Source organism: Pteropus medius, unplaced genomic scaffold, assembly GCF_902729225.1.
Source record: "Pteropus medius unplaced genomic scaffold, Ma_sr-lr_union100, whole genome shotgun sequence".
NCBI classification, from domain to species: Eukaryota; Metazoa; Chordata; class Mammalia; order Chiroptera; family Pteropodidae; genus Pteropus; species Pteropus medius.
The window spans coordinates 13,934,280-13,953,227 of NW_024349799.1; the positions used below are offsets into that span (position 1 = coordinate 13,934,280).

General features: G+C 35.4%; 1 protein-coding gene across 1 annotated transcript in view; it reads left to right on the forward strand.

Moving 5' to 3' along the window:
* EFCAB5 (EF-hand calcium binding domain 5) overlaps positions 1-18,948 on the forward strand; it is a 116,681-nt gene that overhangs the window by 52,586 nt on the left and 45,147 nt on the right. Inside the window, exon 11 of the mRNA XM_039886203.1 lies at positions 1,885-2,040. Coding sequence (XP_039742137.1) covers positions 1,885-2,040 — 156 coding nt within the window. The remainder of the gene's footprint in view (positions 1-1,884; positions 2,041-18,948) is intronic.

Genomic DNA, 18,948 nt, shown 5'->3' on the forward strand with positions numbered 1-18,948 from the left:
CTTTTAATCTATAAAGAAAATTTTCTTAGCCAATTTCTTACCTAGCTCAAAAGGAAAGAAGAGCAATGGCTATAGAGAGCTTATTATATGAAATACAAATGCACTGTACATACACAGGATCCTCTCCATGACCCCATTTCACAAATGAAGAAACTGGGAATTTCAATGATTCACCCAAGGTACTCAGCCAGTAAATATAGGAACAGTCTCCAAAATGTGAGTTCTTAACCATTATATTATTCTGCTTCCCCAGGTAACAGATAAGACCTTAACTGTGCTCATTGATTCAGGAATAATAAGAATTATGTGGTTTAGGTAGCTAAGGAAACTAAATATTTAGAAAAGCTCTTTGCTTTTAATTTTTCTCTTTTGATCTCTAAGCTAGTTGAATAATGGTTTATGATTCATTAGAATGGATTCAAGCCTAATGTATCTCTTACATAATACATTCTAAATTTGCCTAGATGATTTTAACGAGAAAGTGAAATATCGACTATATCTTTCATTTCAGAAAGATATATGTCAACAAAATATGCCAACAAAATGTTCCATTTTAAACAAACTGTATTAATTACTATTCTTTAATTGCAAGAAAGCAATCTGAGCTAATGTAGCTGAAAATGAAATGTGCAGAATCCAAGTGTAAGAATATGGTCTGGCTTCAGAAGAGACTAAAACAGGGACTTGGAAAACATCAAGAGTCTTTGCTTTTGATGTTCTCTCTGCTTTCTGATCCATCTATCTCTATGTACAGAATTTCTCTACATCCTCAGCTCACGTGAAGGAATCTGGCCACCCAACAATTGTTAAGTTTACATTTGCAGATCCAGCCTCTTTCAGACACCAACTGGCCATTCCCTAGTCCTAATTCCCAATTCCAAGTGGAGAAAATCTGAATCGCTTTGTTTAGGTTAAGTATCCTTCCCTGGCCCCATCATGTGGCTGTGGACGTAGGATCATTGCGAACAAATTTGGTTACCAGTACAAATTTGGCTACTGCTGTGCCTGGGGCAGAGGAGGAAATCATTGACTGTGAACTCTGCTAAAACTTCAGGAAGACTCCACTCAGAAACAATTCAAGTGCTTGAACCATTTGTCTCTATTATAAGATCTTATAGTCAGGTGTAGATCAAGAATGTAACATTCTTGACCTATCAAATTAGCTGAAACAAGGAAGACAATATACACTGATGGTGAGGCTGAGAAAAAAATATGCTCATACATTAGTGGTGGGAGCACAAAAGGGTACAAGCCTGCGTCAAAACCTACCCAAAATACAGATGCATTTACCTTCTAAGCTAGCAATCCCATTTTAGAGAATTTATTCAAACAGAGATCAAGAGAATTGACCCAGAGTATAGATGTTTCAGACTTTACACTTTCAAAAGAAAAGAAAATCATAGACACAGAATACCTTACTGTAATATCAAGAGACAGAAAACAAAAAATACCCATCCCTACACTCTAATGATTAAATGTAGCCAGTTCATGAAAACAGATGGTCTTATATGCCATACATTGAAAAAAAACTGCACCCAATTTTTAGAACTATTAATTTACAGGCAACATTCTATGATTGCTGCTATTCCATACTATGAGGTAAAAAGTCTGCCCTATATAATGCTAATGTGATCTAGAGGGGGAAATTGCTCCAAAAATATCTAGTCCTACTGGTGTTGTATGGTGTTAGGGACTGTACTGATCATATCTCTCTCTGCAGCACAGCCCGTAGAATAGCACTAACATGAAACTGCTTTATCTAAGTGACAAACAAATGATATGGGAAAAAATTGCAGTCGATAATTTCATGCACATCAACTGATCCTTGGGAAAATCCAAGTAAAGAGCATGGTTTTAAATCATTTATCCTCTTTTCCTTTGCAGTATATCTCTTCACACATTGCAGACTTTAAAAGTGAAATGTTTGAGGAACTCCTTAAGCACCTTTGCCACTGTGCAGATGAATTCCGGGAGGTCATAAAAACTGATATGCGGAGGCAGATGTTTGCTGAACTCTTCTTGTATTGTGACCGTGGGAAGGTAGGGTAAAACCTTAAAGCTATGCTTCTCAATCTATTTGTTGCAAAAGACCAATTTTTAAGTCGTTGCTGATGGTGATGTTTTTAATTTCCAATCTATTGTGGACTGCTACTCAGTGAAAATGGATTAGTAAGGGTGAAAAAGACATACAAAATACAATGCACATTTTTTTATTATCAGATTCAAATCTGATTTATTGTCTGTTACTTTCTCAAATTGCTACGAAATTTTCTAGATGCTATTCTCAATTTCTATACTTTTCCCATCAGAGACTTGTATCAGACTATAGACCACACCTTGCATGGCATGGCATTTCACAATGTATAACTTGTCTCTAAATCTCTTTCCCATTCTTAAGAATGTGTTGCTTAAGATTGTTTTTGCTTAAGATTGATTTTTTTTCAGTGACTTCCTATAGAAAAGAGTTGCTCAGAATAGAAAGCCTACCACATTTTATTATGCTGCTTCTTAAAAACAGGAAAAGTTTATATCAAAAATGATTTCTAAGAACACTATTTTGGAGGTGTGCCAGGATATCAAATAGAATTGCAAAAATAGACACAAACTTTACTGATACATATTTGTTTGTGAACTTTGTTTGTATCCCCATATTCCAGAAAAAATTTAGGGAAGCTTACTAGAATAGATAAAATGCAACAAAGGAATATAAATTAAAAGTAGGGTGAAAAAAGTAAAAAATAAGAGAGAGGATACTAAATGAAGCTGGGAACAATGCTCCAAATGCATACTGTAATGACCTAAATATTTGTTCTGGGCTGTCTACAAGTTTGAATCTAACTTTCCTGTCAGTGTGTGAAAAGGGAAACATGACTAAACACTATTGAAAATGTTTATAAGATAAATACAAACTGGTGTTAAGAAGAGGTACAGAAACTTGGGATTCAGAGTCAGGAGTTTCTCCCATTAAAGGGGCCCTATGTGTTGAAGTGAACATCCTTTATGATGGACGTATAATAAATGAAACAATTACTTTCTTAGGGCAGTTTCTCATAACCACCTTAAGTGTAGGCAAATGATGCCACACCTGACTACAAATGAGAAAAAACAATTCTTAAAGAGTCAATATATTGCAATCTAGGTTCTCAGATCTCTGCTAATTTGGCTTAAGTCAAGAATATATTTTATAAAATCTGAAATGTCTATGTGTCTTTCAAGCAATCCTCCTTGAACACTGCTTCTTTTAAGAGAGTTTGTAATAGATCTTGGATGACATAAAGGTCAAGATTTTACTCCCTGGTAAATGCATGGACATCAACTATTCTCTCTTGGCCAATTTAATATCAACTCATGTGCCATAACAAACATAGTGGGATAATATTTGGAGAAATTAATTGAGGTTTTATTATGCCTTTTGCATTTCCCCCCTAGCATTCAAACAGTAGTTATGTGCTGATTTGTAGGGACGGTAGATACAGTCTAGAATAAAGACGTTAATTGCATTTCTGAATATTTTTAACAAGTAGCTGAGGCAAGAGTTCAAAAGCCTGTACTTTCACTTGAAAATCCTGGGACCTTGAGAAAAAGTGAAGAATCATAGAATAAGAAAGAAAGCAACATATGACATCAAAGTACTTTTTCTATCACTGGAAAATTGTGACCAGCTGTTAGGAGAAGGAGATTGGAGGAGATGTGACTAGAGGTTAGAGGTTGTTTGGGTCGCTAAGTCAGAGTTAATATCTGATCACTCACTCCTGAGCCCCAATCAGGGTTGAAGGTTGAAGGAAACATTATAAACACTCTTGAAAATATCAAGTAGGTTGAAGAGAAATTTAAGAACAGCATGGTTTGTGCTTCATTTCCTGGGTGTAGCTTAGAGAGTACAAGCTTCATAAAGCAGTTTTGAATCCAACATGACACTAAAGAGGAAGGCTAACCACTGCAGAAGGAGGGGACTAGGTGGGTGGGCTTGAGATTAGTCCCACTCCTGTGGCTAAAGGTGATGAGTGTTCCCACACACCTGTGTGTGAGGTGGAATGGGTATGCAGAAAAGATGGCAGTAAAAGTTTGGGGAGTATCCCCAGGAAGACACCTGGGATTAGAACAAGAAGAATCATGGCCATAAATAGCAAACACAAAAACAAAAACTTTCAAATGACTCAGTGGAATGAACTCCACATGGTTAGAGCCAACAGGTACTATGTCTGTCACTGAACTAAATACACCTTTCTCTGATGGTAGAAAGCTAAATAAGCCCCCAAAGAAAAATGGTCAAAGGATATGAACACATAATTTATGGAATCATTGTATGCTCAATAGATGAGCAAACATATTTTTAAATGATAATACCTATTGCTGATAGGGATAGAGGAAAAATATTTTCTCAAACATTTCTGGTGAAAATTTAATAGCTATAGTACTTTTGTAAAGCAATCTGTATATATCTATTTAAATAAAAATACATACATCCTTCAACCACATGATCCAATTCCTGCAATTTTTATCCCAGAGAAATAAAAGCACCAGTAAATAGAAATCACATGTACAAGAATGATTTCAGTGACATTGTTTATACATGAAAGAAGGAGGGAGAGAGAAAGAGAGAGAGAAAGAGAAAGAGAGAAGGAAAGGGAGAGGGAGAGAGAGAGAGAGGAGAGAGAGAGAGAGAATGAGAGAGAGAGAGAAAAGAAGAATTGCGATTAAGGAAATGCTTGTCTGTAGGGGAATGTTTTAAAAATGATGGTACATTTACATCTCGGAATATCATGCGGCCTTCATAAAAATTGAATAGATAGTTAGAACCGGCAGTCCCCGTAGGGATCCCTTCAAGAGCCTCCCCTCCAAAGTTGTCTGCATTGAAATTACAACCAAATTATAAAATCATCAATATGTAGAATCACCTGAAGTCTAGTCGATCATAACACCTATGTCTGATAATATAAAAGAGCCACATTGAAGCTATGGGAATGCCCAGGCACAGAAGTTTCAGCAAAACTGAGGCTGTATTGGCTGGATGGACCTTGTCTCCCTGAGATCCCACTTCACCCAAGCCACAAAGTGCCCGCAGCCCATTGACAAGCCCTCCTTTGGCTCTGTGGTTGTGCAGTCAGCGGTAACAGACCTTGGCTAGCGTATCAAGTGCATTTCGAGGAAAACAGTTGTGGACAGACCACTGCTGCCTGTACAAGCTGCAATATCTCTTGAGGGGATTACAAGGGTCTGTATTGGCCTGACGGCCCTTGACTCTTTCAGTTCCTGCTCCATCTAATACACAAAGTGCCCACTGCACATTGATAGATAGTTGTCCCTGCCCTGGGGTAGTGCGTTTAGACACAGGGTGGGCAGCAGCTGACCTTGCTACAGGTGGAAACTTGTACAGAGAGCCACAGAGACAGCATTGGCATGTAAACTGACACTGCAGTGGCAGGGGGAAATTTACTCAGGGTTCCTGCACCACCCAACACACATATCACCCAGAGGTTCATCCAGTTCCAGAGACTTACAGGCAACTGATAGGCAGTGTCAGGCCTTGAGGAGCACTGGTCCCTTTGCTAAACTGCCAAAGGTCAGGGATGGGGGATAACCGACTGCTGCCTACAGTGTTATCTCTTCCACTTACCTATAGATCCAGCATAGGCAACAACCACCTGCGGATCGCTTTGTAGTTCTCACTGGGTAGTCCTGAGCAATCATAAGCAGCAGCTGACCTTGGCCTACGAGGGAGCCCCTCCCAAGGGGCCACAAAACCAATGCATCTGGTGACTGGCACCAGACCACAGCAGAGCAACTCCTGACTAGTCCCATTAGTCATACAAAGGGTGGTTGCAACAAGTACACAAACTTGCTAGGGCAAATACCCCTCTGTGGGGTCAGCCTCCACACAACTCTTACCCTATGGGTGCAGCCAGTTCCCACAATTAGTCAGCCTGAGCATTAATCCCATCCACTGATCTGCTAACAACAATAAATGCTTGGCAACAACAGAAAATCACATACAACCCACACAAAGATCACATCCAGAGCCTCCGGCATAAGGGATCAGGGAGAGTGTGCCACTGGGCCACACAGGACACCTTCCACATTAAGCCATCTGGCCAAGGCTGAGAGACGAAACAAATATTCCTGACACATAGAAATGAACACAGAGAGAGGCTAATAAAATGAGAAAACAAAGAAACATGCTACAAATGAAACAAAAGGAGAAAACTCCAGAAAAATAAGCTAAATGAAATGGAGGCAAGCAACCTACCAGAGACAGAATTCAAAATAATGGTTATAGAGATGCTCAACGAACTTATGGGGAGAATGGATGAGCACAATGAGAACCTCAACAGCATAAAAAAGGACATAGAAACCATAAAAAAGAACCAGACAGAAATGAGGAATACAATAACTGAAATGAAGAATACACTAGAAGGATTTAACAGTAGACTAGATGAAGCAGAAGATCAAATCAGCGAATTGGAAGACAAAGTAGCAGAATACACCCAATCAGAACAACAAAAAGAAAAAAGAATTTTAAAAAATGGGGATAGTTTAGATACCTCTGGGACAACATGAAATAAAAAAATATTCGGATCATAGGAGTACCTGAAGAGGAAGAGAGAGAACAAGGGGTTGAGAATCTATTTGAAGAAATAATGACAGAAAACTTCCCTAACCTGGCAAAGGAATTAGACGTACAAGTTCAGGAAGCACAAAGAGTCCCAAAGAAGAGGAATTCACACAGACCTACACCAAGAAATATCATAATTAAAATGCCAAAGGTCAAAGACAGAGAATCTAAAAAGCAACAAGAGAAAGGAAGCTAGCTACTTACAAGGGTACCCCCATACGAATGTCTGCTGACTTTTCAATGGAAACTTTGTAGGCCAGGAGGGAGTGGCAAGAAATATTCAAAGTTATGAAAAACAAGAATCTACAACTATGAATACTCCACCCAGCAAGACTTTTGATTAAAATGGAAGGTGAGATTAAGAGCTTCCCAGACAGGAAAAAGCTTAAGGAATTTATCACCAACAAGCCAGCATTACAAGAAATGTTAAAGGGTCTTCTGTAAAAAGAGAAGGGGTAAAAAAGAAAATAGAAATAGCAAATATGAATAATAAAACGGCGGTAACAATGAACCTATCAGTAATCACTTTAAATGTAAATGGATTAAATGCTCCAATCAAAAGACAAAAGGTGACTAAATGGATAAGAAAACAAGACCCATACATATGCTATCTACAAGAGACTCACTTCAGATCAAATGTCACTCGCAGACTGAAAGTTAAGGGATGGAAAAAGATATTTCATGCAAACAGAAATGAAAACAAAGCTGGGGTAGCAATATTTGTATCAGATAAAACAGACTTTAAAACAAAGGCTATAATAAGAGACAAGGATATTACATAATAATAAAGGGATCGATAAATCAAGAGGACATAACCCTAGTAAATATATATGCACCCAACACAGAAGCATCTACATACATAAAGCAATTATTGACTGACATAAAAGGAGAAATCAATAGTAATACACTCATAGTAGGAGACTTTAACACCCCATTGACACCAAAGGACAAATCTTCTAGGCAAAGAATCAACGAAGAAACAATGGGCCTAAAAGATACACTAGAACAGATGGATTTAATGATATTTTCAGAGCACTTTAGCCTAAAGCAGCAAAATATACATTCTTTTCAAATGCACATGGAACATTTTAAAGGATAGACCACATTTTAGGACACAAATCAAGTCTCAGTAAATTTAAGAAGATTGAAATCATATTAATCCTCTTCTCTGATAACAATGATATGAAACTAGAAATCAACTACAAGAAAAAACTGGAAAATACACAAATACATGGAGGCTAAATAACATGCTACTAAACAATGATTGAGTTCTTAATGAGATCAAGGAAGAAATCAAAAGATACATAGAGACAAATGAAAATGAAAACACAATGACTCAAAATCTATGGGACACAGTGAAAGCAGTCCTAAGAAGGAAATCCATAGCAATACAGACCTACCTCAAGAAACAAGGAAAAGCTCAAATAAACAATCTAACCTTACAATTAAAAGAACTAGAAAAAGAACAGCAAACAAAACCCAAAGTGAATAAAAGGAAAGAAATAATAAAGATCAAAACAAATAAATGAAATAGAGTCTAGAAAAACAATACAAAAGATTAAGGAAACCAAGAGCTGGTTCTTTGAAAGGACTGACAGACCCTTAGCCAGACTCATCAAAGCAAAAAGAGAGAGGACTCAAATAAATAAAATCAGAAATGAAAGAAGAGAAATAACCACGGACTCCACAGAAATACAATGGATCATAAGAAAATACTAGAAGCAATTATATGCCAACAAATTGGATGGAAGAAATGGACACATTCCTAGAAACATACAATCTCCCAAGACTGAGTCAAGAAGAAACAGAAAATCTGAACCGACTGATTACCACCAATGAAATAGAATCAGTAATCAAAAACCTCCCAAAAAAACAAAAGTCCTGGACCAGATGGCTTCATAGGCAAATTTTACCAAACATTCAAAGAAGAATTATCACCTATTCTTCTCAAACTATTCCAAAAAATTCAAGAAGAGGAAAGGCTCTCTAACTCCTTTTATGAGGCCACCTTGATTCCAATGGAATCATTACTTTGATTCCAAAACCAGACAAAGACATTACAAAAAAAGAAAACTATAGGCCGATATCTCTTATGAACATTGATGCAAAATCCTCAATAAAATATTAGCAAACCAAATTCAGCAAAACATTAAAAATATCATACCCCATGATCAAGTTGGATTTATTCCTGGGATGTAAGGTTGGTACGATATCCACGAATCAATTAATATGATATACCACATTAACAAATCGAAAGATGAAAACCATATAATCATATCAATAGCTGCAGAAAAAGCATTTGACGAAATCCAGCATCCATTTGTCATAAAAACTCTCAGCAAAGTGGGAATAGAGGGAACATGGGAACATACCTTAACATAATAAAGGCCATATACGAAAAACCTACAGCTAACATCATACTCAATGGGGAAAGGCTAAAAGCATTTTCCTTAAGATCAAGAATAGGAAAAGGATGCCTACTTTCACCACTCCACTTCAACATTGTGTTGGAAGTTTTAGCCACAGCAATAAGACAAGAAAGGGAAATAAAAAGAATCTGAATTGGAAAGGAAGAAGTAAAACTCTTGTTATTTGCCAATGACATGATATTACATAGAGAGAACCCTAAAGATTCCACAAAAAAAACCTGTTAGAACTGATCAATGAATTCAGTAAAGTAGCAGGTTACAAAATAAATATTCAGAAATCAGTGGAATTTTTATATACCAATGATGAACTTTCAGAAAGAGAAATTAAGAAAACAATCTCATTTACAATTGTGTTGAAAACTATAAAATACCTGGGAATCAAATTAACCAAGAAGATAAAAGACTTGTTTTCAGAAAATTATAAGTCATTGAAAAAAGAAATTGAAGAAGATACAAATAAATGGAAGCATATACCATGTTCATGGGTAGGAAGAATCAACATCATTAAAGAGGCCATACTACCCAAAGCAATCTATAGATTCAATGCCTATCAAATACCAATGGCATTTTTCAGAGGGCTAGAACAAATAATCCTAAAATTTATATGGAGCCATAAAAAAAAAAATAGCCACGGCAATCTTGAGAAAGAAGAATAAAGTTGGAGGTATCACACTACCCGATATCAAACTATACTACAAGGCTACAGTAATCAAAACAGCATGATACTGGCATAAAAACAGATACATTGATTGATGGAACAGAATAGAGAGCTCAGAAATAAATCCATGCTTATACGCTCACTTACTATATGACAAAGGAGGTAAGAATATACAGTGGAGTAAAGACAGTCTCTTCAATAAATGAGGTTGGGAAAATTGGACAGATACATGCTAAAAAATGAAGCTTGACCACTTTCTTACACCATATACAATAAACTCAAAACAGATTAGACTTAAATGTAAGACCCGAAACCATAAAACTTCTAGAAGAAAACATAGGCAGTAAACTCTCTGATATTACTAACAGGAATTTCTTTTCAGATATATCTACTTGGGCAAGGGAAACAAAAAGAAAAACTACACAAATAGGACTACATCAAACTAAAAAGTTTTTGTACAGCAAAGGAAACCATCGACAAAACAAAAAGACAACCGACTGTTTGGGAGAAGATATTCGCTAATGATACACCTGATAAGGGGTTAATATCCAAAATATATAAAGAACTTCTACAACTCAACAACAAAAAAACCCAAACAATCCAATTAAAAAATGGGCAAAAGACCTGAACAGATACTTCTCCAAAGAGGAAATACAGATGGCTAATAGACATATGAAAAGATGCTCAAAGTCGCTAATCATCTGAAAAATGCAAATTAAAACCACAATGAGATATCACCTCACACCTGTCAGAATGGCTATCATCAACAAGTCAAAAAAAAACAACAACAACAACGAAAAACAAGTGTTGGTGAGGATGGGGAGAAAAGGGAACCCTCATACATTGTTGGTGAGATTGCAAATTGGTACAGCTGCTATGGAAAACAGTATGGAAGTTTCTCAAAAAATTAAAAATGGATGTACCTTTTGACCCAGCAATTGCACTTCTGGGTATTTATTCAAAGAAAACCAAAATAATAATTCATAAAGATCTATGCACCCCAATATTCCTAGTAGCACAATTTATAATAGCCAAGATATGGAAGCAACCTGTCCATCAACAGATGATTGGATAAAGATACTATGGTTCATATATACAATGGAATATTATTACTCAGCCATTATAAAGAAATGAAATCCTACTATTTACAACGACATGGATGGACCTAGAGATTATTATGCTGAGTGAAATAAGTGAGAAAGAGAAAGATACATACCATATGATTTCACTTATATGCGGAATCTAAGGAACAAAAAGAACAAACTAACCAAAAACAGACTCACAAATATAGTGGACAATTTGGTGACAGACAGAGGGGAGGGGAGTTAGGGGGCTAAGAGAATGAGTGAAGGGTTAAGGAAGTACAAATTAGTAGTTGATAGTTGGCCATGGGGATGGGGAGCACGGCAGAGGGAATGCAGTTAGCATTAATATGATGGCTAGGTGGAGGGCCAGGGGAGAGAGGGAGCAATTGGGGGGATCATTTTATGAACTATATAGACATCTAACTAATGTACTGTATACTTGAAACTAATTTAAATAAATAAATTTTTAAAAATTGAATAGATCAATACCAGTTGATTTGGAGGAAATTTTACACATTATTACTATTGAGTGAAAAAAAGTAAAATATAGAGAAATGTGTATAATGTATTCCCATTTCTATAAAGCAAACAGTGATAAAAGCCATATAAGTATATATATATAGGTATACAAATATATATATATATTTGTATATTTGTATATTTGTGTATATATATATATTTGTATACCTATATATATATATATTTGTATACCTATATATATATATATTTGTATACCAATAGCTACATGAGCCTAGAAAAATGTTCAAAGCAAAACATATTCAACTGAAATTTTTTTTAAGTGTCTTCCAAAGAACAGAATTTTTTTTTGTAGATTACTATGACTTCATTTGCACCTGCTATTCAAGATGTGGAATCTTTGTTGTACCAAACTGATACAGCCCTCTCATTCACCACTATTGGTCTGTCAAATACTATTTTCTATAGAGCAGTTTATAAGACCCAACAGAAGAAGTTTGATTTCACCTGTCAGGAACAGCAGTATACTTTCACAGCCTTGCCATAGAGCCAAGGTAGCTCTCTTTCTTTCTACCATAATTTGGTATGCAGAGACCTTGATTATATTCACGTATCACAGAACATCATACCAGTTCACTACCTTGATGATTTTCATCATGGCGATTGGACTTGATGAGCTGGAAGAAGCATTAGATGCCTTGGTAAGACTCATCTGAGCTGACAAGATATCTCAAGTTGAGGTAAATTGCTGTACCTTGTACCACCTACTATTAAGAAAGAGGCACAATGCTTATTGGACCTTTTTTCATTTTAAGAACAACCTTTACTCGCATGTGCTGCTTTTATGCATTAACTGAGCCATTAGCAGCCAGAATGGGTTCCAGCGTAAAAAAAGACTTTGTAGACTATAAGCTGCAGTACAAAAACTCTTCTTTTCCTTATGTCTTATCGCTTAGAAGATCCTTCAATATGTGGAGTGTATGAGGAAAATTGACATACTATGGCAATAGTAGAATCACAGTGTGGATCCATCAAGTTTTGGAACAAAATCTTGCTCCTCACTAAAGTTAACTATTGTCTGTTAAGAAACAGCTCCTGAGTGTGTTTATACTATGGTAATTCATAAAACCATAACCTTATTATTTGTGTACTTTACTTAAGTGTGTTGTATTTTTTAATTTTTAATTTTAATTTTAATTTTCCATTAGAGTTGACATTCAATATTACTTTATATTAGTTTCAAGTGTACAGAATAGTGGTTAGACAATTATATAATTTATGAAGTGATTCCCCTAATTAGTCTGGTACCCACCCACCTGGCACTATACATAATTATTGTAATATTATTGATTATATTCCCTATGCTGTACTTTATATCCCTGTAACCATTCTGTAACTATCAAGTTGTACTTCTTAATAGAGAAGAAGCCCCGGTCCCCAACTACCCTCCCATCTGGCAGTCACCAATTTGTTCTCTGTATCTATGAGTCTGTTTTCATTTTGTTTATTGATTTAATTTGCTCCCTAGATTCCACGTATAAGTGAAATCATACAGTATTTGTCTTTCTCTGTCTGATTTATTTCACTTAGCATAATACCTTCTAGGTCCATCCATGTTTTTGCAAATGGTAAAATTTCATTTTATTTATGGCTGAGTAATATTCCATTGTATATATGTACCACTTTTTCTTTATGTGATCACCTTTTGATGGGCACTTAGGTTGCTTCCAGATCTTGGTTATTGTAAATAGTGCTGCAGTGAACATAGGGGTGCATATGTTTTTTCAAATTAATTTTTGGTACATATATCTTTTCAAATTAGTTTTTGGTTTTCTTTGGATAAATACCAAGAAGTAGAATTACTGGGTCATATAGTTGTACTTTTAACTTTCTGAGGAAACTTTATATTGTTTTCCATAGTGGCTGTACCAATTTACAATCCCACCAACAGTGCATGAGAGTTCTCTTTTCTTTACATCTTCACCAACGTTTGTCATTATCTGATTTATTGATGACAGCCATTTTGACAGGTGTGATATGATATCTTATTGTGGTTTTAATTTGCATTTCTCTGATGATTAGTGATGTTGAGCATCTTTTCATATGTCTCTTGGTCCTCTATATGTCTTCTATGGAGAAATGCTGATTCAGGGCCTTTGCCCATTTTTTAATAGGATTTTTGTGTATGTGTGTGTTGAGTTTTATGCATTCTTTATAAATTGTGGATATTAACCCCTTATCAGATATATCATTGGCAAATATCTTCTCTTATTCAGTAGGCTGTATTTCCATTTTCTTCATGGTTTCCTTTGCTGTGCATGAATCTTTTAGTGTAAAGTAGTCCCATTTATTTATTTATGTATTTTTTCTTATGTTTCCCTTGTCCAAGGAGATATGTCAGAAAAAATATTACTAAGAACAATGCCAAAGATTTTTCTGCCTATATTTTGTTCTAGGAGTTTAATGGTTTCAGGTCTTTTGTTTTAGCATAATCCATTTGAGTTTATTCTTGTATATGATGTAAAAGGGTGGTCAAGTTTCATTATTTTGTACATATCCACTTAGTTTTCCCAGCCTCACTTATTGCATAGACTGTACTTACCCCATTGGATATTCTTCCTTCTTTTGTTAAAGATTAAATGACCATATAGGTGTGGGTTTATTTCTAGGCTCTCTCTTCTGTTCCCTTGAACTATGTATTTATTTTTATGCCAGTACCATGCTTTTCATCACTTTGACTATTTCCTTTATTCCCACTTTTGCTGAGAGTTTTTGTCATAAATGGATGCTGGATTTTGTTAAATGCTTTATCTGCATCTATTGATATGATCATATGATTTTTATCCTTTATTTTGTTTATGTGGTGTATCATGCTGATATTGAACCAACTTTGCATCCCAGGAATAAATCCCACTTGATCGTGATGTATGATCTTTTCAATGTATTACTGAATTTGGTTTGCCAATATTTTATTGAGGTTTTCCCATCTATGTTCATTAGGGATATTGGCCTATAATTTTTTTTTTTTTTGTAATGTGTTTGTCTGGTTTTGGAATCAGAGTAATCATTGCCTCGTCAAATGATCTTGAGAGTTTTCCCTTCTCTTGAAATTTTTTGGAATAGTTTGAGAAGAATAGGTATTAATTCTTTGAATGTTTTGTAAAATTCACCTGTGAAGCTATCTGGTCCAGGACTTTTGTTTTCTGGAAGTTTTTTGATTACTGATTGGATTTCATTAGTAGTAATCAGACTGTTCAGATTTTGTTTCTCTTGACTCAGTATGTTACTTGGAATGTACCATTTCTTCCAGATTGTCCAATTTGTTGGCACATAAGTGTTCGCAGTATTTTCTTAAAATCCTTTGTATTTCTGTGGAGTCAGTTGTCACTTCTCTTTAATTTCTGATTTTGTTTATTTGGGTCCTCTCTCTTTTTTTCTTGAGTATAGTTAAAGGTTTATCAATTTTGTTTGTCTTTTTCAAAAAGCCAGCTCTTGGTTTTATTGATCCTTTGTATTAGTTTTATAGACTCTATTTCATTTATTTCCACTCTGATCTTTATTATTTCCTTTCTTCTACTTACTTTAGTGTTTGTTTGCTGTTCTTTTTCTAGTCTCTTTAGGTGTAAGTTTAGATTGTTTATTTGAGATTTTTCTTGATTTCTGAGATAGGCCTGTATTGTTATGAATTTCCTTCTTTGGACTGCTTTTGCTGTATCCCATAGATTTTGGGTCATTGTGTTTGTATTTTGTATTTTTTTAAAAAAGAAGTTTAGCTTTTTAAAATTATATGGAAAAATAAAAGTCCAAATAAAGCTAAAACACTTATAAAAAGGAAAACATGGGGAGGATTTCCCTTATTTTTTGAAAATGATTTTATTTTTTTTTTAAATTATAGTTCGCGTACAATGTTGTATGAGTTTCAGGTGTACAATATGGTGATTAACATTTATATAACTTACAAAGTGATCACCCTGATAAATCTAGTATCCATCTGACACCATACATAGTTACAATATTATTGACCATATCCCTAATGCTATACTTTACATCACCATGACTATTTTGTAACTACCAGTTTGTACTTCTTAATCCTTTCCCCCTTTCCACTCACTCCTCGACCCCCTCCCATCTGGCAATTATCAAAATGTTCTCTGTATCTTTGAGATTGTTTCTGTTTTGTTTGTTTGTTTTTATTGTTTTTTTAGGTTTCACTTGTAAGTGAAATCATATGGTATTTGTCTTTCTCTGTCTGACTTACTCCACTCAGAACAATACCCTCTAGGTCCATTCATGTTGTTGCAGATGGCAAAATTTTATTCTTTTATTATGGTTGAGTAATATTCCATTGTATATATGGACCACTTCTTCTTTATCCATTCATCTATTGATGGACAGTTAGGTTGCTTCCATATCTTGGCTATTGTAAATGATGCTGCAATAAACATAGGGATGCATGTCTTTTAGAATTAGTGTTTTGAGTTTTTTGGGTAAATACCCAGTGGTGGGATTACTGGGTCCTTCTTAGTCTCTTGTTATAGCTTTTGTTTTAAAGTCTATTTTGTCTGGTATAAGTATTAGTACCCTAGATTTTTTGGTTTGTTTCCATTTTCATAAAATATTTTTTTCCAGTCCTTTACTTGTAGTCTGTGTCTGTTTTTCAATCTGAAGTGAGTCTCTTGTAGGCAACATATGTAAGGATTTAAAACAAAACTTATCCATTCAGCTACCCTATGTTTGTTGATTGGAGCCTTAATCCATTTACATTTAAATTAATTGTTGATAGACGTGTAGTTGTTGCCATTTATTATTCATATTTTTAATTTTTTTCTTTTCTTCCTAAGGAAGTTCCTCTAACATTTCTTGTAATAATGGTTTGGTGTTGATGAACTTCTTTAGCTTTTTCCTGTCTGGGAAGCTCTTCATCTGTCTTTCAATTCTAAATGACAGCTTTACTGGATAGAGTAATCTTGGTTGCAGGTTCTTGCTTTTCATCACTTTGACTATTTCGTGCCAATCCCTCTGACCTGCAAAGTTTCTATTGAGGAATCAGCTGACCATCTTATGGGAGCTCCTTTGTAGGTAACTAACTGCTTCTCTCTCTTTGCTTTTAATATTCTCTTTGTCTTTAATCTTTGGGATTTTAATTATGCTGTATCTTGGTGTGGGCCTCTTTGGGTTCATCTTGTTTGGCACTTTCCGTGCTTCCTGGGCTCGATTGTCAATTTCCTTTGCCAGGTTAGAGAAGTTTTCAATCATGATTTTTTCAAATAGATTTTCAATTCTCTCTCTTCTCCTTCTGGTACCCCTATGATGTGAATGTTGGTACACTTGCTGTTGTCCCATAGGTCTCTTAAACTATCCTCATCTTTTCAGATTTTTTTTCTTTTTACTGTTCTTATTGGGTGTTTTCTGCTACCTTATCTTTCAAATCACTGATTTGATTCTCTGCTACTATTGATTCTTTCTAATGTATTCTTCATTTCCGGTATTGCATTCTTCATTTCTGACTCTTTTTTAAATGTTTTCTGTCTCTATTTTTATGATTCCTAACTCTTTGTTGATGTTCCCACTGAGATCATTGAGCATTTTTATAACCAGTGTTTTGAAATCTGCATCTAGTGGATTGCTTGTCTCCATTTTGTTTAGTTCTTTTTCTGGAGTTTTGTTCTGTAGTTTCATTTAGGACATATTTCTTTGTCTCTCCATGTTAGCTACCTCTCTATGTTTGTTTCTGTGTATTCATTAGGATTCTTATGTCTCTTGATCTTAGTGGAGTGGCCTTATATAGTAGATGTCCTTTGGGGCCCAGTGGCGCAGTCTTCCCTGGTCACCTGATTTGGGTGCTCCAAGTGTGTCCTTGTGTGGATTTATGTGACCTTCTGTTGTAATTGATCCCTGGTTGATCTTTGCATGTTAGTGAGAGGAATTGACCCTCAGCTGATTTGTTGTGAGGACTAGTCAGTTAAGAGCTGACCTCATGAACAGCTCTGGTGCCTTACCAGTCTGCTTTTTTGATGTGTCATTATTGGATACAGCCCCAGGTGATGCTCTGGCTCTGTCTGAAGCCAGCCACAAGGTATGCCAGCCCTGAGGGGTTCCTGTGAGGATCTCCAAGTTCCACCACAGTCTGCGCCCTGCCTGGGGTCACCTAGCAAGTGTCACTATGCAATCCACATATGGCCAAGAGAAATGTCTGCAACTCCAGCCTCCCTCCATCTTACTCAGCCACAATCTCAGCCAGAAGTTGTGGGGACTTCTCTTCTCAGCACTGGGACTCTGGGCTGGGGAGCCTGGTGTGGGGCTGGGACTGCTTGCTTCTCCGGGGGGACCTCCACAACTGAGATATCCCTCCCGATTCTCAGCCGCCACATATGGATGTAGGATCACCCCATTCTATGTCTACATTCCTTCTACCAGTCTCGAGGTGGCCTCGTCTGTGTGTCCCCAGTTGTGGGGTTTCTGTTCAGGTAGACTTCAAGGGACTCCTAATGATGGCTGTTTTATAGTTTAGTTGTAATTTTGTTGTGGTTGTGAGAGGCAGCAAGCACAACATTTACCTACTTCACCATCATGACTAGAAGCCCTAAGAGCGAATTTCCCTGATTTTTAAAAATAAAGTTATACTAACAGAATATTGATCCTGGCATCAGACCCATGAGAATGTGGGAATTTAGTGTATAACATGAGTGCAATAAAAATAGTGACAAGGAATACTCAATAATTGATATTGGGCCATTGGCTTTCCATATGAGAAAAAATATAAAATTATATTTCAACATCATTAATAAGGAAGAGTAAGTCCCATATGATCAGTGACCTAGATGTGGAAAACAAATTTTAAAAATTTTAGAAGCAAATATAGAGCATATCTTTTGACCTCAGTATAGGTAATATTTCCTAAAGAATACTCCTAATAAGCACAAACTATAGAGGTCAAATTGATACATTTGACTACCTCAAAATTAAAAACATCGATATGGCTAAACTCACCAATATTAAAATTAAAAATCAAGAAATAAGCTTAGAAAGTATATTTACTATATAAATAACAGAATGATCATTATTAAAAATTTACAAATTAATAAGAAATAGACAACTCTTCCCAAATGAAAAAGGGAAAAGGATATGAAAAAGCCATTCATAGATGAAGAAACCTCAATAAAATATAAACATATGAAAATATATTTAATATCACTAATAATCAAGGAAATGCAAATTAAAATAGATAACACATTTTATCCATCAGATTGGGAAAAATTATGAATTTTAATAATATCAAATATTGGATGAATATGGAGTAATAATATTCTCATTCAGTAATGGTGAGAATGTATATTGATATAGGTATTTTGTGGAGCAATTTGGCAAGAACTACTAAAGTTGAAAATGCACATAGTGTACAATCCATTAGCTATCCTTCTAGTAATTTACCCTAGGGAAATGTTTACACATGTATGCAGGAGATGTGTATAAGGATATTCACTGTAGCATTATTTTGGTATCAAAATACTCAAAATGACCTAAATGGCCATCAAAGAGAAATGTTTTTTAAAATTATAATGTTTTCATATTATAGAATACCATACAGCAGTCAAAGGAATAAAATATATTTCTTTACATACATGAATCAGATCTCAATGTTAATATATATAAAAGCAACTTTAAGATGGACACATGTACTATAAT